The 16091-nt window shown below is 45.3% G+C and overlaps 1 protein-coding gene across 3 annotated transcripts in view; it reads right to left on the reverse strand.

Annotated features, from left to right (window-relative positions):
• LOC122921143 (capping protein, Arp2/3 and myosin-I linker protein 3-like) overlaps nt 1-16091 on the reverse strand; it is a 782130-nt gene that overhangs the window by 217799 nt on the left and 548240 nt on the right. For all 3 annotated transcript variants that reach the window (XM_044271159.1, XM_044271158.1, XM_044271160.1), the window contains one exon: nt 15321-15378. In XM_044271159.1, coding sequence (XP_044127094.1) covers nt 15321-15378 — 58 coding nt within the window. The remainder of the gene's footprint in view (nt 1-15320; nt 15379-16091) is intronic.

Genomic DNA, 16091 nt, shown 5'->3' on the forward strand with positions numbered 1-16091 from the left:
ACAGCAAAAAAGTAGAACATATTCACGGACCTATTCAAGTTGAATGGGTCTGGATCTGTCCCGGCCGCTGCACGCACGTTGCCCGTGCATTGGGGACTGCAAATTGCTGTCCCCAATACACGGAATGGACCAACAACGTTCATGTGCAAGAGGCCTAACACTTGTGATCTGTGTGAAGCGGCATATATGCATTCATGTTGCATGTATTTATTAATTAGGGCGACCAATTCTGAGTAACTCGGAGTGACAGGAGATTTACAGAATCAGATTTATTTTTTTGTCGTCATATTTTGAGCTCTATAACTTTTTGGGAATTATGTGTACAGAGCTGGATGGGGGCTCATTTTTTGTGGGGCAATCTAAACTTTTTAATGATACCATTCTGGGGTGTTTAAGACTTTTTGATCACTTTTTATTTACATTTTTGTAGCAAATGAAGCGACCAAAAACGGCGAATCGGACATTTGGACTCTTTTTTTTCTTCTGTTTTGCCGTTTGCCGTATGGGGAATATATTTTTATACAATGGGTGTTTTTACACATTGCGACACCCATGATGTGTATTTTTTTAGTTCTTTTATTTTCATTTTGGGAAAAGGGGGGTGATCTGAATTTTTATGTTTTATTTTACACTTTTTTATAGTTCCCAGGTTACACACACATCTCTGTTACACAGTAAAAAGCTCTGCTACTTGCGGTTACACACACATCTCTGTAACACAGTACACAGCACTGCTACATGCAGGTTGCACATACATCCCTGTAACACAGTACACAGCCTGCTACATGCAGGTTACACATACAGCTCCGCTACACAGCACACAGCTCTGATACATGCAGATTATACATACAGCTCTGCTACACAGTACACAGCTCTGCTACATTCAGGTTACAAATACAGCTCTGCTACACAGTACACAGCACTGCTACATGCAGGTTACACATACAGCTCTACTACACAGTGCACAGCACTGCTACATGCAGGTTACACATACAGTACTGCTACACAGTACACAGCTCTGCTACATGCAGGTTACACATACAGCTCTGCTACACAGTACACAGCTCTGCTACCTGCAGGTTACACATACAGATCTGCTACCTGCAGGTTACACATACATCTCTGTAACACAGTACACAGCTCTGCTACATGCAGGTTACACATACAGATCTGCAACACAGTACACAGCTCTGCTACCTGCAGGTTACACATACAGATCTGCTACACAGCACACAGCTCTGCTACCTGCAGGTTACACATACAGATCTGCTACACAGTACACAGCTCTGCTACATGCAGGTTACACATACAGATCTGCTACACAGTACACAGCTCTGCTACCTGCAGGTTACACATACAGATCTGCAACACAGTACGCAGCTCTGCTACCTGCAGGTTACACATACAGATCTGCTACACAGTACACAGCTCTGCTACCTGCAGGTTACACATACAGATCTGCTACCTGCAGGTTACACATACATCTCTGTAACACAGTACACAGCTCTGCTACATGCAGGTTACACATACATCTCTGTAACACAGTACACAGCTCTGCTACATGCAGGTTACACATACATCTCTGTAACACAGTACACAGCTCTGCTACCTGCAGGTTACACATACATCTCTGCAACACAGTACACAGCTCTGCTACCTGCAGGTTACACATACAGATCTGCTACACAGTACACAGCTCTGCTACCTGCAGGTTACACATACAGATCTGCTACCTGCAGGTTACACATACATCTCTGTAACACAGTACACAGCTCTGCTACATGCAGGTTACACATACATCTCTGTAACACAGTACACAGCTCTGCTACATGCAGGTTACACATACATCTCTGTAACACAGGACACAGCTCTGCTACCTGCAGGTTACACATACATCTCTGTAACACAGTACACAGCTCTGCTACATGCAGGTTACACACACATCTCTAGTACAGAGCTCTATTTGATGGCTACTGTTCTGTACACTCTACCAGCTGCTGTGCACATCTGACCCCTCCCACACACGTGACTCGTCACATGGTCATGACGTCATCACAGGTCCTTTGCTTCTCCAGCAGCTAGCAGCTCCGTCAGGTGAAGAGTGTGTGTAGTAGGGCGTATTTTGAGTTAGGGAGGACGGAGTTTTGGCTGATGTCTGAGGGAGGACAGAGTTTTAGCTGATGTCTGAGGTCTGATGGAGTTTTGCCTGACGGAGGACGGAGTTTTGTCTGATGTCTGAGGTCTGATGGAGTTTTGGGTGACGGAGGACGGAGTTTTGTCTGATGTCTGAGGTCTGATGGAGTTTTGCCTGATGGAGGACGGAGTTTTGTCTGATGTCTGAGGTCTGATGGAGTTTTGGGTGACGGAGGACGGAGTTTTGTCTGATGTCTGAGGTCTGATAGAGTTTTGGGTGACGGAGGACGGAGTTTTGTCTGATGTCTGAGGGCTGATGGAGTTTTGTCTGACGGAGGACGGAGTTTTGTCTGATGTCTGATGGAGTTTTGCCTGACGGAGGACGGAGTTTTGTCTGATGTCTGAGGGCTGATGGAGTTTTGCCTGACGGAGGATGGAGTTGTGGATGATGTCTGAGTTCTGATGGAGTTTTGCCTGATGGAGGACGGAGTTTTGTCTGATGTCTGAGGTCTGATGGAGTTTTGGGTGACGTAGGACGGAGTTTTGTCTTATGTCTGATGGAGTTTTGCCTGACGGAGGACGGAGTTTTGTCTGATGTCTGAGGGCTGATTGAGTTTTGCCTGACGGAGGATGGAGTTGTGGATGATGTCTGATGATGTCCTAATATGTATGCCGTATACACAGGACTACATGGCTATATCGATTAACGAGCTAATGTTGCCTGTAATAAGGACAGAACGTACACATAATACCTGCAGTTGTGACAGAAAATAAGCTTAAGGTCGTGATAAACTATGTATGCTGCGCCTGTAGTCGTGATAGGACTTGTTGTGTCTGAAGACATGACAGACTTCGTAAACTGCGTCTTATTACTGTACCTCCTACTGGAAGACGGCCGATACCCAGGACTTAGGCCGGACACCAACACCCTCGGCCCAAGTTTGTAGATAAAGTAAGCATGCCTGGGAGAAGACGATGTCCGCAAAGGCAGGCTTTGGATGACTGTTTATAAAGAAAACAATGAAAACCCAACAACCTAGAAAATAAAAGTCAGGGAAAACAATAACGTGAGTGAGACTCTAATGGCACAAGCCATGCGTGCGAGCCATCACAAGTATTGTATTGTGAGCCACAGATGACCGAGCCATGCAAGCGGGTCCGAAGGCAGAAAAAGACATGGAACGTACGTGTTGTGGGACCACGCAGCCGGCCTCGAATGGCGGAGTTATGTGTGTAAAATTTAAACGGAGAAGCCAACTGCAGACACGTGCCCCGCATGTAAACCAGGTATCAGAAAACATACATACAACCATGCCCACTCTAAGCACCTGCTACCTCAATGACTGTATGCAATGGCCCCACCAGGCCTCTGAATAGCCAGACAAACAATACAAACAGAGAGACTAATGGTGGAGCCATGCGTGAGAGACTCTAATGGCGGAGACATGTGTAACACTAAAGGGAGAAGCCATGCGTGAGAGACTGATGGCGGAGTCATATGTGTAACACTAACAGGAGAGAAGCCGTGCGTGAGAGACTAATGGCGGAGTCATATGTAACACTAGAAGGGGAGAAGCCATGCGTGAGAGACTCTAATGGCGGAGTCATATGTGCAACACTAAAACGGAAAAGCCATGCATGAGAGACTAATGGCGGAGTCATATGTGTAACACTAAAAGGGAGAAGCCATACGCGAGAGACTAATGGCGGAGACTTGTGTAAGACTAAAACAGAGAAGCCATGCGTGAGAGACTAATGGCGGAGTCATATATGTAAAACTAAAACTGAGAAGCCATGCTTGAGAGACTAATGGCAGAGTCATATGTGTAAGACTAAAACGGAGAAGCCATGCATGAGAGACAAATGGCGGAGTCATTGTGTAAGACTAAAACGGAGAAGCCATATGTGAGAGACTCTAATGGCGGTGTCATATGTGACACTAAAAGGGAAAAGCCATACGTGAGAGACTAATGGCTAAGCCATGTGTGAGAGACTCTAATGGCGGAGTCATTGTGTAAGACTAAAACGGAGAAGCCATGCGTGAGAGACTAATGGCAGAGTCATATGTGTAAGACTAAAACGGAGAAGCCATGCATGAGAGACAAATGGCGGAGTCATTGTGTAAGACTAAAACGGAGAAGCCATACGTGAGAGACTTTAATGGCGGAGTCATATGTGACACTAAAAGGGAGAAGCCATATGTGAGAGACTCTAATGGCTAAGCCATGCGTGAGAGACTCTAATGGCGGAGTCATATGTGACACTAAAAGGGAGAAGCCATGCGCGAGAGACTCTAATGGCGGAGTCACATGTGACACTAAAAGGGAGAAGCCATACGTGAGAGACTCTAATGGCTAAGCCATGCGTGAGAGACTTTAATGGCGGAGTCATATGTGACACTAAGGCCCGTTTCACACGGGCGTTGCGGGAAATGTGCGGATGCGTTGCGGGAACACCCGCGATTTTTCCGCGCAAGTGCAAAACATTGTAATGCTTTTTGCACTCACGTGAGAAAAATCGCGCGTGTTTGGTACCCAAGCCCCAACTTCTTCACAGAAGTTCAGGCTTAGGATCGATGTTGTGTAGATTGTATTATTTTCCCTTATAACATGGTTATAAGGGAAAATAATAGCATTCTGAATACAGAATGCATAGTAAAATTGCGCTGGAAGGGTTAAAAAAAATACAAAATAATTTAACTCACCTTAATCCACTTGCTCGCGTAGCCTGGCATCTCCTTCTGGCTCCTTTGCTGAACAGGACCTGGGGTGAGCATTAAATACATGAACAGGACCTGTGATCATGTCACTCCGGTCATCACATGATCCATCACATGATCTTTTACCATGGTGATGGATCATGTGATGACTGTGACGTCACCAAAGGTCCTTGTTACTGCACAAAGCTCAGATGAAGACAGAAGGAGATGCCGGGCTACGCAAGCAAGTGGATTAAGGTGAGTTAAATTATTTATTTATTTATTTTTAACCCCTCCAGCGCTATTTTACTATGCATTCTGTATTCAGAATGCTATTATTTTCCCTTATAACCATGTTATAAGGGAAAATAATAATGATCGGGTCTCCATCCCGATCGTCTCCTAGCAACCGTGCGTGACAATCACACCGCATCCGCACTTGCTTGCGGATGCTTGCGATTTTCACGCAACCCCATTTACTTCTATGGGGCCTGCGTTGCGTGGATTATGGCACCGCAATGCACAAAGAGGAGCATGCTGCGATTTTCATGCAACGCATAAGTGATGCGTGAAAATCACCGCTCATGTGAACAGCCCCATAGAAATGAATGGGTCGGTATTCAGTGCGGGTGCAGCCATACGTGAGAGACTCTAATGGCTAAGCCATGCGTGAGAGACTCTAATGGCGGAGTCATATGTAACACTAAAAGGGAGAAGCCATGCGTGAGAGACTCTAATGGCTAAGCCATGCGTGAGAGACTCTAATGGCTAAGCCATGCGTGAGAGACTCTAATGGCTAAGCCATGCGTGAGAGACTCTAATGGCTAAGCCATGCGTGAGAGACTCTAATGGCGGAGTCATATGTAACACTAAAAGGGAGAAGCCATACGTGAGAGACTCTAATGGCTAAGCCATGCGTGAGAGACTCTAATGGCGGAGTCATATGTAACACTAGAAACATAGAAACATAGAAACATAGAATGTGTCGGCAGATAAGAACCATTTGGCTCATCTAGTCTGCCCAATATATCTGAATCCTATGAATAGTCCCTGGCCCTATCTTAACTGAAGGATAGCCTTATGCCTATCCCATGCATGCTTAAACTCCTTCACTGTATTTGCAGCTACCACTTCTGCAGGAAGGCTATTCCATGCATCCACTACTCTCTCAGTAAAGTAATACTTCCTTATATTACTTTTAAACCTTTGCCCCTCTAATTTAAAACGGTGTCCTCTTGTGGTAGTTTTTCGTCTTTTAAATATGCTCTCCTCCTTTACCGAGTTGATTCCCTTTATGTATTTAAAAGTTTCTATCATATCCCCTCTGTCTCTTCTTTCTTCCAAGCTATACATATTAAGGTCCTTTAACCTTTCCTGGTAAGTTTTATCCTGCAATCCATGTACTAGTTTAGTAGCTCTTCTCTGAACTCTCTCTAGAGTATCTATATCCTTCTGGAGATATGGCCTCCAGTACTGCGCACAATACTCCAAGTGAGGTCTCACCAGTGTTCTGTACAGCGGCATAAGCACTTCACTCTTTCTACTGCTTATACCTCTCCCTATACATCCAAGCATTCTGCTGGCATTTCGTGCTGCTCTATTACATTGTCTTCCCACCTTTAAGTCTTCTGAAATAATTACTCCTAAATCCCTTTCCTCAGATACTGAGGTCAGGACTGTGTCAAATATTCTATATTCTGCCCTTGGGTTTTTACGCCCCAGGTGCATTATCTTGCACTTATCCACATTAAATTTCAGTTGCCAGAGTTCTGACAATTCTTCTAGTTTTCCTAAATCCTTTTCCATTTGGCGTTTCCCTCCAGGAACATCAACCCTGTTACATATCTTTGTGTCATCAGCAAAAAGACAAACCTTACCATCGAGGCCTTTTGCAATATCACTTATGAAGATATTAAACAAAATTGGTCCCAGTACAGATCCCTGTGGAACCCCACTGGTAACATGACCTTGTTTTGAATGTTCTCCATTGACTACAACCCTCTGTTGTCTGTCACTCAGCCACTGCCTAATCCACTCAACAATATGGGAGTCCATGCTCAATGACTGCAGTTTATTGATAAGTCTTCTATGTGGGACAGTGTCAAAAGCCTTACTAAAATCTAGATATGCGATGTCTACTGCACCTCCACCGTCTATTATTTTAGTCACCCAGTCAAAAAAATCTATAAGATTTGTTTGACATGATCTCCCTGAAGTAAACCCATGTTGTTTTTCATCTTGCAATCCATGGGATTTTAGATGTTCCACAATCCTATCCTTTAATACGGTTTCCATTAATTTGCCTACTATTGATGTCAGACTCACTGGTCTATAGTTGCTCGATTCCTCCCTACTACCTTTCTTGTGAATGGGCACGACATTTGCCAATTTCCAATCTTCCGGGACGACTCCTGTTACTAATGATTGGTTAAATAAATCTGTTAACGGTTTTGCCAGCTCACCACTAAGCTCTTTTAATAATTTTGGGTGTATCTCATCAGGCCCCTGTGACTTATTTGTCTTCACTTTAGACAGCAAACTTAGAACATCTTCCTAGAAGGGGGAAGCCATACGTGGGAGACTCTAATGGCTAAGCCATGCGTGAGAGACTCTAATGGCGGAGTCATATGTAACACTAAAAGGGAGAAGCCATGCGTGAGAGCCTCTAATGGCGGAGTCATATGTAACACTAAAAGGGGAGAAGCCATGCGTGCGAGACTAATGGCAGATTTATATAAATTATCTTTTTTTTTTTTTTTAAACCACTTATGCAGCACCAGTATGACTTGGGGACTCGCATAACCATGACCCTCTCCAACAATAAACCTAGGATGCTAACCAGCCTACAACCATATTGTACCCCTAACGAACAACATGAAGAATGGCCATCGGGCCCCCAAAGCCATGATGCCCCCCGAAGCCCAGACAATGACCTGGATGACCTTCCAGTGACAATAAGTAATTAAAACGTGAGCCAGACCTAATGGAAAATGCATAGATATTAGAGATCCGAACCACTTGCATGAACGAAACATTAAATCAACCGCGAAATTGAAACAGATGGGAGAAAAACAAGAGCCAGAGGCATTGCAGTTCGCTAAGAAAAGACCCTTGTCGTGACAAACGAATGAACAACTGTGAAAACATAGTAGGAACTTACTCCTATTGGCCACTGACCGCTAGGGAGGTATTTGGTTAACTGGGGTGCGAGATCAATCTGAGTGAATGAGAACCAGAAGTAAAGGAGACCAGTCTGAGTGAATGCAAACCAGGACTAAAGAACACCACCCAAAATGTTTTTTTTTTTCCTTCCCCCCCCCCCCTCTCTCCAAGTAAACTGAAAAAGGTAGGCCTAAGGAATGTAACAAACCACCAGGGAAAGAACCGTAAGCAGCTATGTTTATCGGAAGAGCAGTATGCTGATAGCCCTAGTAAGAATACTGAGTAACCATTATGTAGCAATGAAAAGAAATGCAGCTTTAAGTGGAAGCAGAGTATAACACATGATGCAAGAACAAGTGGGTAAGTGCAGCTCTGGATGTGAGTGGTGCCTAAAAACATGGTATGGGCACAGCTCTGAGTATGAGGAGCATGGTATAAAGAAGCTGTATGAATGCAATCTCAAAGTGAGCAGAGTATTAATGTAATGTAACAGCGGACGTATGACCGCAGCTCTAGTAGTGAATGGTGTATAGGACAAAATGTGAACGCAGACACACGGATGTAGCTTTGAAGGTAACCAAGTCCGATCCTACCGTGAATGCCAGCACTCGCCTGGCACCTTCTGCCATTGCCCAGGTGCAAACGAACCTCCTAATTTTTTATTTTTTTTCCCCCATTGATCCATGACCCTTCCAAAAACTAAATTAATAAAATACCATCACTTAAACACAGCGTGCGTAGCTTGGTGACACGCGTCCCATATGTAACAGGTATCAGAACATGCGACCATGCCTATTCTAGCCCCCTGCAAGCTGGACAAAATATACTAAGTTTTTTTTTTTTTTTTTTATCGACCATTGAACCACATTTACCATCACTTAAACCCAGCACGCGTGCTTGAGCCAACTGCAGACACGCGCCCCGCATGTAAACCAGGTATCAGAAAACATACATACAACCATGCCCACTCTAAGCACCTGCTACCCCAATGACTGTATGCAATGGCCCCACCAGGCCTCTGAATAGCCAGACAAACAATGCAAACAACCATGGTTCGACCATTAGCGCCCAAACTCTGCTTCATCCCAGGGCACTATACGTCGCGGACCGCAGCGTGGGTCCCGTGCAAACAACTCCGATCCTACCACGAATACCAGCGCCCTCCTGAGGCATTCTGCAGTTGCCCAGCTGTAAGGAGCCTCCACACCATGCTGCTGTATCCTAGAGCTGACTCAGAGGTAGTGAAATCTGCTGAATCAGCGTTAGCCTGGGCCCACAGGTGCCTGTAAATAGCCTAGTAATCAGCCAGCCTGGCTCACAGGTGCGTATAATTAGCCTTGTAATCAGACTCCCCTCCCACAAATGCAGCAATACATTGCTTAATACTTGGCGGTCACCGTATAACAATTTTACTGTTGGCCAGTTAGATTAAAGGCCCCAAAAAATGATGCATTCAACGTACAGAAAAGATCAAGCAATTATGTGGCTGGAGGTATATTAGACAGTCATTGGATATCAATTTTTCCGCAGGCAGGGGAGTAAAGGCCCCAAACAATAGCTATTCACAGTACAGAAAAGATGAAGTGATTATGTGGAGGGAGGTATATTAGACGGTCATTGGATATCAATTTTACTGCAGGCCAGTGGAGTACAAGCCCCAAACGTTAGGCATTCACCGTACAGAAAAGAATAAGTGATTATGTGGCTGGAGGTACAGTACATTAGGCGGTCACCGTATAACAATTTTACTGTTGGCCAGTTAGATTACAGGCCCCAAAAAATGATGCATTCAACTACAGAAAAGATCAAGTAATTATGTGGCTGGAGGTATATTAGACAGTCATTGGTTATCAATTTTACTGCAGGCAGTGGAGTATAGGCCCCAAACATTAGGCATCCACACTACAGAAGATATTATGTGGCGGGAGGTATATTAGACGGTCATTGGATATCAATTTTACTGCAGGCCAGTGGAGTACAGGCCCCAAACATTAGGGATTTACCGGACAGAAAGGATCAAGTGATTATGTGGCTGGAGGTATATTAGATGGTCCTCGGATAACAATTTTACTGCAGGCCAGTGGAGTAGAGGTCCCAAACATTAGGCATTCACAGTACAGAAAAGATGAAGTGATTATGTGGCTGGAGGTATATTAGACGGTCATTGGATATCAATTTTACTGCAGGCCAGTGGAGTACAGGCCCCACACATAAGGCATTCATTGTACAGAAAAGAACAAGTGATTATGTAGCTGGATGTACTGTACATTAGGCAGTCACTTTATAACAATTTTACTGTTGGCCAGTTAGATTACAGGCCCCAAAAAATTATGCATTAAACGTACAGAAAAGATCAAGTAATTATGCGGCTAGAGGTATATTAGATGGTTATTGGATATCAATTTTACTGCAGTAAAAGTCTCGCGCAGACGCCGTACCCACTGAGGGCTGCGCCAGTGCGATTTGCTGGAGACTGAGGGAAGAGCGAGCATCGGACGTCACTGGGCTCGGCGCATGCCCAGTGACGACGATGAAGCTCCCGCCCTCAGTCTCCAGCAAATCGCACTGGCGCAGCCCTCAGTGGGTACTGCGTCTGCGCGAGACTTCGCTCGGCCGTCAGGGAGGGGGAGGAGAGGGATGAGACGCTGTGAGCGGTTAGGGATTCAGGAGGAAGGCAGTTTGGGCAATGCAGGGGGCGTTACTGGGCACACAAAGTGGAACATAACGCCCCTCTGGGCACCTTCAGGATTAATTAGCTATATTATAAAAGTCGTTTTTCAGAAAAACTACTGGACGGATTACAGTATAGAACAGCAAAGCCGATTCAAGGTAATCTGTGGAGCATGACTGGTTTAAAATCTGAATTTGTGTTATGAGAGGTGACAGAATCCATTTTAAGCCTTTAGTAATGGCTGTTTTCACCGATGTCTCTCTTTAGATTGGTTATCTTCTTCCAGGGACGAAAACGCTATCCTCTGGTTGTAGGTTCTGGGATCTAAAAAGGTCACAGAAGGAAAACGCTCTCCTGCGCCTCATACCTTGGCTCTACCTCATTTCTTCATTTGGCTTCACCCACTAATGTGTGGTGTGTAGCCTCAGAGTAACCACTGATTCTACTACTCTACCTAACCTCCTAATGACTTAAAAACCATCTCTCAACTGCCTTACTAGGCCTGACCTAAGTATTTGTATGACCTAAGTACTATCTCCATCTAGTGGTGGGATGTATAAATTACACCAGACCAGCCTATGAACAGGGATACAACAGGTGTTGCAGTACAAAATGACATGCAATAGGATAATGTCGTTTTAAGCTTTTTTGCAGTTCCCACGAGTTCCTGAGTGGGACGCTGCACCAGTACAGGTCCTTGCCCATTATGCTTTTTTTACGGGGGGTCCCTCTGCAAACACTGGAGCATGAAGTCCCCCATTTGCACTAAATTGGAAGCAGTGGAGCGCCCTGGCTCCTGCTCATCGCCCAGGAGAATGTCGTCCTCGGTCTCCTCCCCCCAGGCACAGACAACACCAGGGATCCCCGAAAAGTTTAAAGTCCCCCTCAAAGCCTGCTCTTCTTGCTCCTCCTCCTCTTCCCCCCGCCACCATCCTCCTCTGACTCCTCTTCATACTCCTGCTGACTTGTATCAGATGGAGTAGCCCCCCTGGGAATTCATTAAGCATTGCGACTTCCTCATCTTCCAGCTCCTGCTCCTCGATGGCTTGATCAATGAAACAACGCAATTCACGCTCCAGAAAGAAGGCATAAGGTACGATGTCACTGATGGTGCCCTGGCTGCGACTGACCAGTTTGGTGATCTCATCAAATGGCTGCAGAAGTCTGCATGTGTAGCGCATGAGCAGCCACTGGCTTAATGAAAAGAAACCAAGCTCCGCAGAACCTGTCCTGCTGCAGAGTTCATACAGGCAGTCGTTAGCGGCACGTTGATGCTGAAGCAGCCTATTAAGCATATACAAGGTGGAGTTCCAGCGTGTTGTGCTGTCACAAATCAGACGTCTGAGGGGCAAGTGGTGTTGCCGCTGAATGTCAGCAAGGCGAGCCATGGCAGTGTAAGATCTTCTAAAATGGCTAGAGAATTTACTGGCCTGCCGCGTGGTGTCCTGGACCCTGGGGTATTTAGCAACGAATCGCTGCACGACTAAGTTCAGAACATGTGCCATGCACGGTACGTGTGTCATTTTACACTGTTTCAGTGCTTTCAGCAGATTGGCATCGTTGTCGCACACCACTTTACCAACTGTCAAATTGAGCGGGTTAGCCACTGATCGGCCTGTGACCACAGAGCTGAAAACAGTGCAAGACTGGTGTGGCTCTTGGCTTCCAGGCACAACAGCCGCAGCGCAGTATGTCAACATCTCACCTGGGACGTCGAATAGCTTCTGGGGAGCTTGGGAAGCGCAGTGGAAAAGGAGGAGTCAGCTGAAGAGGAGACGGAGGATGGAGTAGGAGGAGGCGAAGAAGAAACAGTCCTGCATGCAATCCATGGCTATAACACCAAATCCACACGGGTGCCATGGGTTACATGCTTGACAGCTGTCAGAAGGTTCACCCAGTGGGCAGTAAAAGTTATGTACCTTCAATGCCCGTGTTTGCTAGACCACGTGTCTGTGGCCAAATGTATCTTGGCACCGACTCTTTGTGCCAGAGATACATTCACTTGCCGCTGAGCATGGCCATATAGCTCTGGGATGCCCTTCTGGGATAAATATATCCCTCCGGGGACCTTCCATTGTGGTGTGCCAATGGCCACAAATTTATATGGCCATTTATATGTTTATATGGCAGTAGTTGGTGGGCTAGCAGTTACGACAAGCCAGCTTTCAGTCGTTGGGCAAGAGGGTTATCCGGCATCATCAACTTTTTACGTTCAAACATTTGGGCCACGGAAGCCTGCCTTTTGCCAGATGAATGCGACGACTGCACGGTGGAAGGTGGAGTGGAGGGCAAATGGGAGAAGAGAGGAGAAGAAGAAAAGGCAGGACGTAAAGTGCTGGGAGTGTGGCTTTGTGGGTTCTGATGGTGTTGCTCCTACTGTGATCAGTGATGGGAGGCCAGGTGTCTTCTTAAGGCGGTCGTCCCTAGGTGAGTGTTGGACTTACCGCGACTTGTGCGTTGACAGCACAGGCTGCAGATGGCAACACTATTGTCAGCAGCTGACACGTAAAAAAAAAGCCCACACTGCAGAGCCATGTGCTGGCGTCCTAGGAGCGCCAGATGTGACCGTGCATGGTGGATGGCTTTCTCCAGATACATTTGCTGTCTGCTTTTTGCCTCTTGTGCACTGCGAGTTCTGCCTGCGTCTCCTCCCTCTACCCCCTATCTGCTGCTCTGTCTCTCCCTCTGAACTCCCCTCCTCTTCCTCTCTTGTGGGCACCCACGTGACTTCCTTCAATACATCATCATCGTCACCTTCACCACCACTGACATTAGAGTAGGCAGCAACAGTGGGGACCTCCCTCCTTGGGCTGATCTGGGTACTGTCGACCGCTGGGTGGCGGCCATTGCTACCTCATCTTTCTCATCCGATGCCAAGAATGGCTGCGCATCAGTAAGGTCTGGGCATGGATGGGAAAATAATTCCTCTGACTCGAGTGGAGGGGCTTTGATGGTGGTGGTGGTTGTGTCTTTGGGGGTGCACACAGCAGAGAGTGAGAAGGGTGCAGATACAGAGGATGAGAAGGGTGCAGAAGCCGAAGGCTGAGTGAGCCACTCAACCAACTCTGGTTTGTCTTTTGACGCAATCACACGCACCTTCTCCAACTTCCCACTTAGCCTGGTGCACCTGTCCGACCCTTACCACAAAAGGAGGTGTGGAATCACGCATACATTTTCCCAACAAAAAGCCAGTGTCGCTGACACATACACAACACAACTAGTTGCCCGCGGCAACCACAAGTGAGGCCACACACCAGCGGCCCTCACCTGTGGTTGAACACCCAAACTAAACCGCAGGCAACCGCATGCGGTTAAGGAGTCACGGTCATAGCCATGGCCGTGACAGTTTTATTCATTGTTTTATTGCATTGCATATCATATTATCAACCCACTATCTTGTCCCAACATGCAAGTCCCACGTCTTTGTGGGTGGTGCAACTTTTAACTTCATTTATTTTACTTTGATATGCTTGAGATTGGCGCTCACTCCCCCACGTTTTTACAGTAATTGGTTGGTCCCTTCCCCTTGCTTTCCATTGTGTTGCTGATTCATTGTCGATTCACTAATAAAGCCTGTGTCATAGTTGCCAAACCTTTTAAGTCCCTCCCATTTCCCCAAATGTCCATTTCTGACTGTGAGGTCAGATACCTTAAGAGTCAGTCCCATGAGTAGACTGGCCATAGAACCTACAGGGAAATTTCCTGGTGGGCCGATGCCGACCAAAGCTCTCCTCTTGGCCACCAATCAGGTACATAAAGATCTGATACTTCAGCATTAATTAATGTAGGATCATCAGGCACATATGGACCTGCCCAGCGGGCACAGGTGCCCTTCTGAATTCAACTGTATTGCCATCCTCAGGACAATGACACGGTTTTATACTGTGGTACAGGTGGTAGTATTTTGTGCTGCATTGTCGCATTTGGTTTTGCAGAGGCAGTATTTTGTGCTGCACTTTGGTATTTGGTTCTGCTGGGGCAGCATTTTGTTCTGCACTAGGGAGTTATTCTGATTGCGTGATTAGAGTCTGAAAGGAATTTTTCCCCCCTTAAGTGGGGAAAATTGGTTTCTACCTCACATTTTTTTTTCTTCCTCTAGATCAACTTGCAGGATAACAGGCCGAACTGGATGGACAAATGTCTTTTTTTGGCCTTTTATAATATGTTACTATGTTATTATGGTATTGCTGGCCCAGGCTACTTTTGTTGTCCTGCGTTCTGTGAATTTGAACCCACCTAAAACATGGAGCCACTTTTTTTTTTTTCCAGGGCCACTTTAATTTCCCAGTTCTGCCCCTGGTCACGCCACAGCCAAAGATGGAGGGACTGGGAGGACATCTGTAACAGCTTGCAGATGTCCATACAGAAATAGCAATAGGCAAACTTTCCTTAGAGCGTTATACTTTTTTTTCTTTGTTTCTCAAGGTTTTGTGGCCCTTTAAAACCTCACACCATACTCCATTGCTCAAACTGAATTTAACAGCCATCCCTGTGATTCTCTTTTCCTCCTCACCACCTCTCCATAGCCAGGTAAGAAGGTGTGGGAACAGGATTATCATAACCTATTTCCCTCACATTTCAGACAATGTTCCATAAAATAAAGTCCCCAACACAATATTGCTGTTCAGTTTACATCATGACACAATTAATACATACACAGTCATCATCTTGCAGCAGCTGTACAATTCGATGAAGTACATCTGTGATAGAGGTGCTAAAATAGAAAAAAAATTACAATTAATAAAATAAATAACTGTGTAATCAAAGCTAGCCTATAACCACTGGCGTCTGCCATTTACTATTCTAAATATAATGCTTGCAGTATGTATATATTTTAATGCAATTTATGAATGTTATAATTTTTATAAATACATTTCACATAAAAGTACAAATCATTAATATAAAATAAAGGCCTATTCATAGACTAATCACAATCCTCCATGTGGCAAGGGGGACAGATATAACAAAAATAGAAATCTTAAGCCTAAAAGGGTCTTCCATGTATAAGAAGTCAAAATCTATGGACAGAATAGGGGATAACTAACGAATTAGTGGGAGACCAACTGTCGGGATCCTGTTCCCCTTTCCTAAAGGAATAGCAGGTCAAGCATGCACCTTTCCACTCTATTTTTTCTCTACTGGACTGTCAGAGTTAGCTGAGCACAGTAGTCAGTACCAAACTGGTCGGTTAGATATCCCCTAACCTGCTTCTACCAGTGTACATGGGATAACGTCTTGTAACCAGAACACCCCCTTAATTAAATACATACGTCTATAATAAATCAAGAGTCATCTGATTAAATAGTGAATAATTAAGAATTTGGCAATAAAATTTAAGTATATAGCACAAAGTGTATTTAAAGAGGTATTCTGATTTTAATGACTACATTTATTTTTTTAGAGTATACTCAGTTATACATTTTTCTA

The sequence above is a fragment of the Bufo gargarizans genome, chromosome 10 (assembly GCF_014858855.1).
Source record: "Bufo gargarizans isolate SCDJY-AF-19 chromosome 10, ASM1485885v1, whole genome shotgun sequence".
In the NCBI taxonomy this organism is placed as follows: Eukaryota; Metazoa; Chordata; class Amphibia; order Anura; family Bufonidae; genus Bufo; species Bufo gargarizans.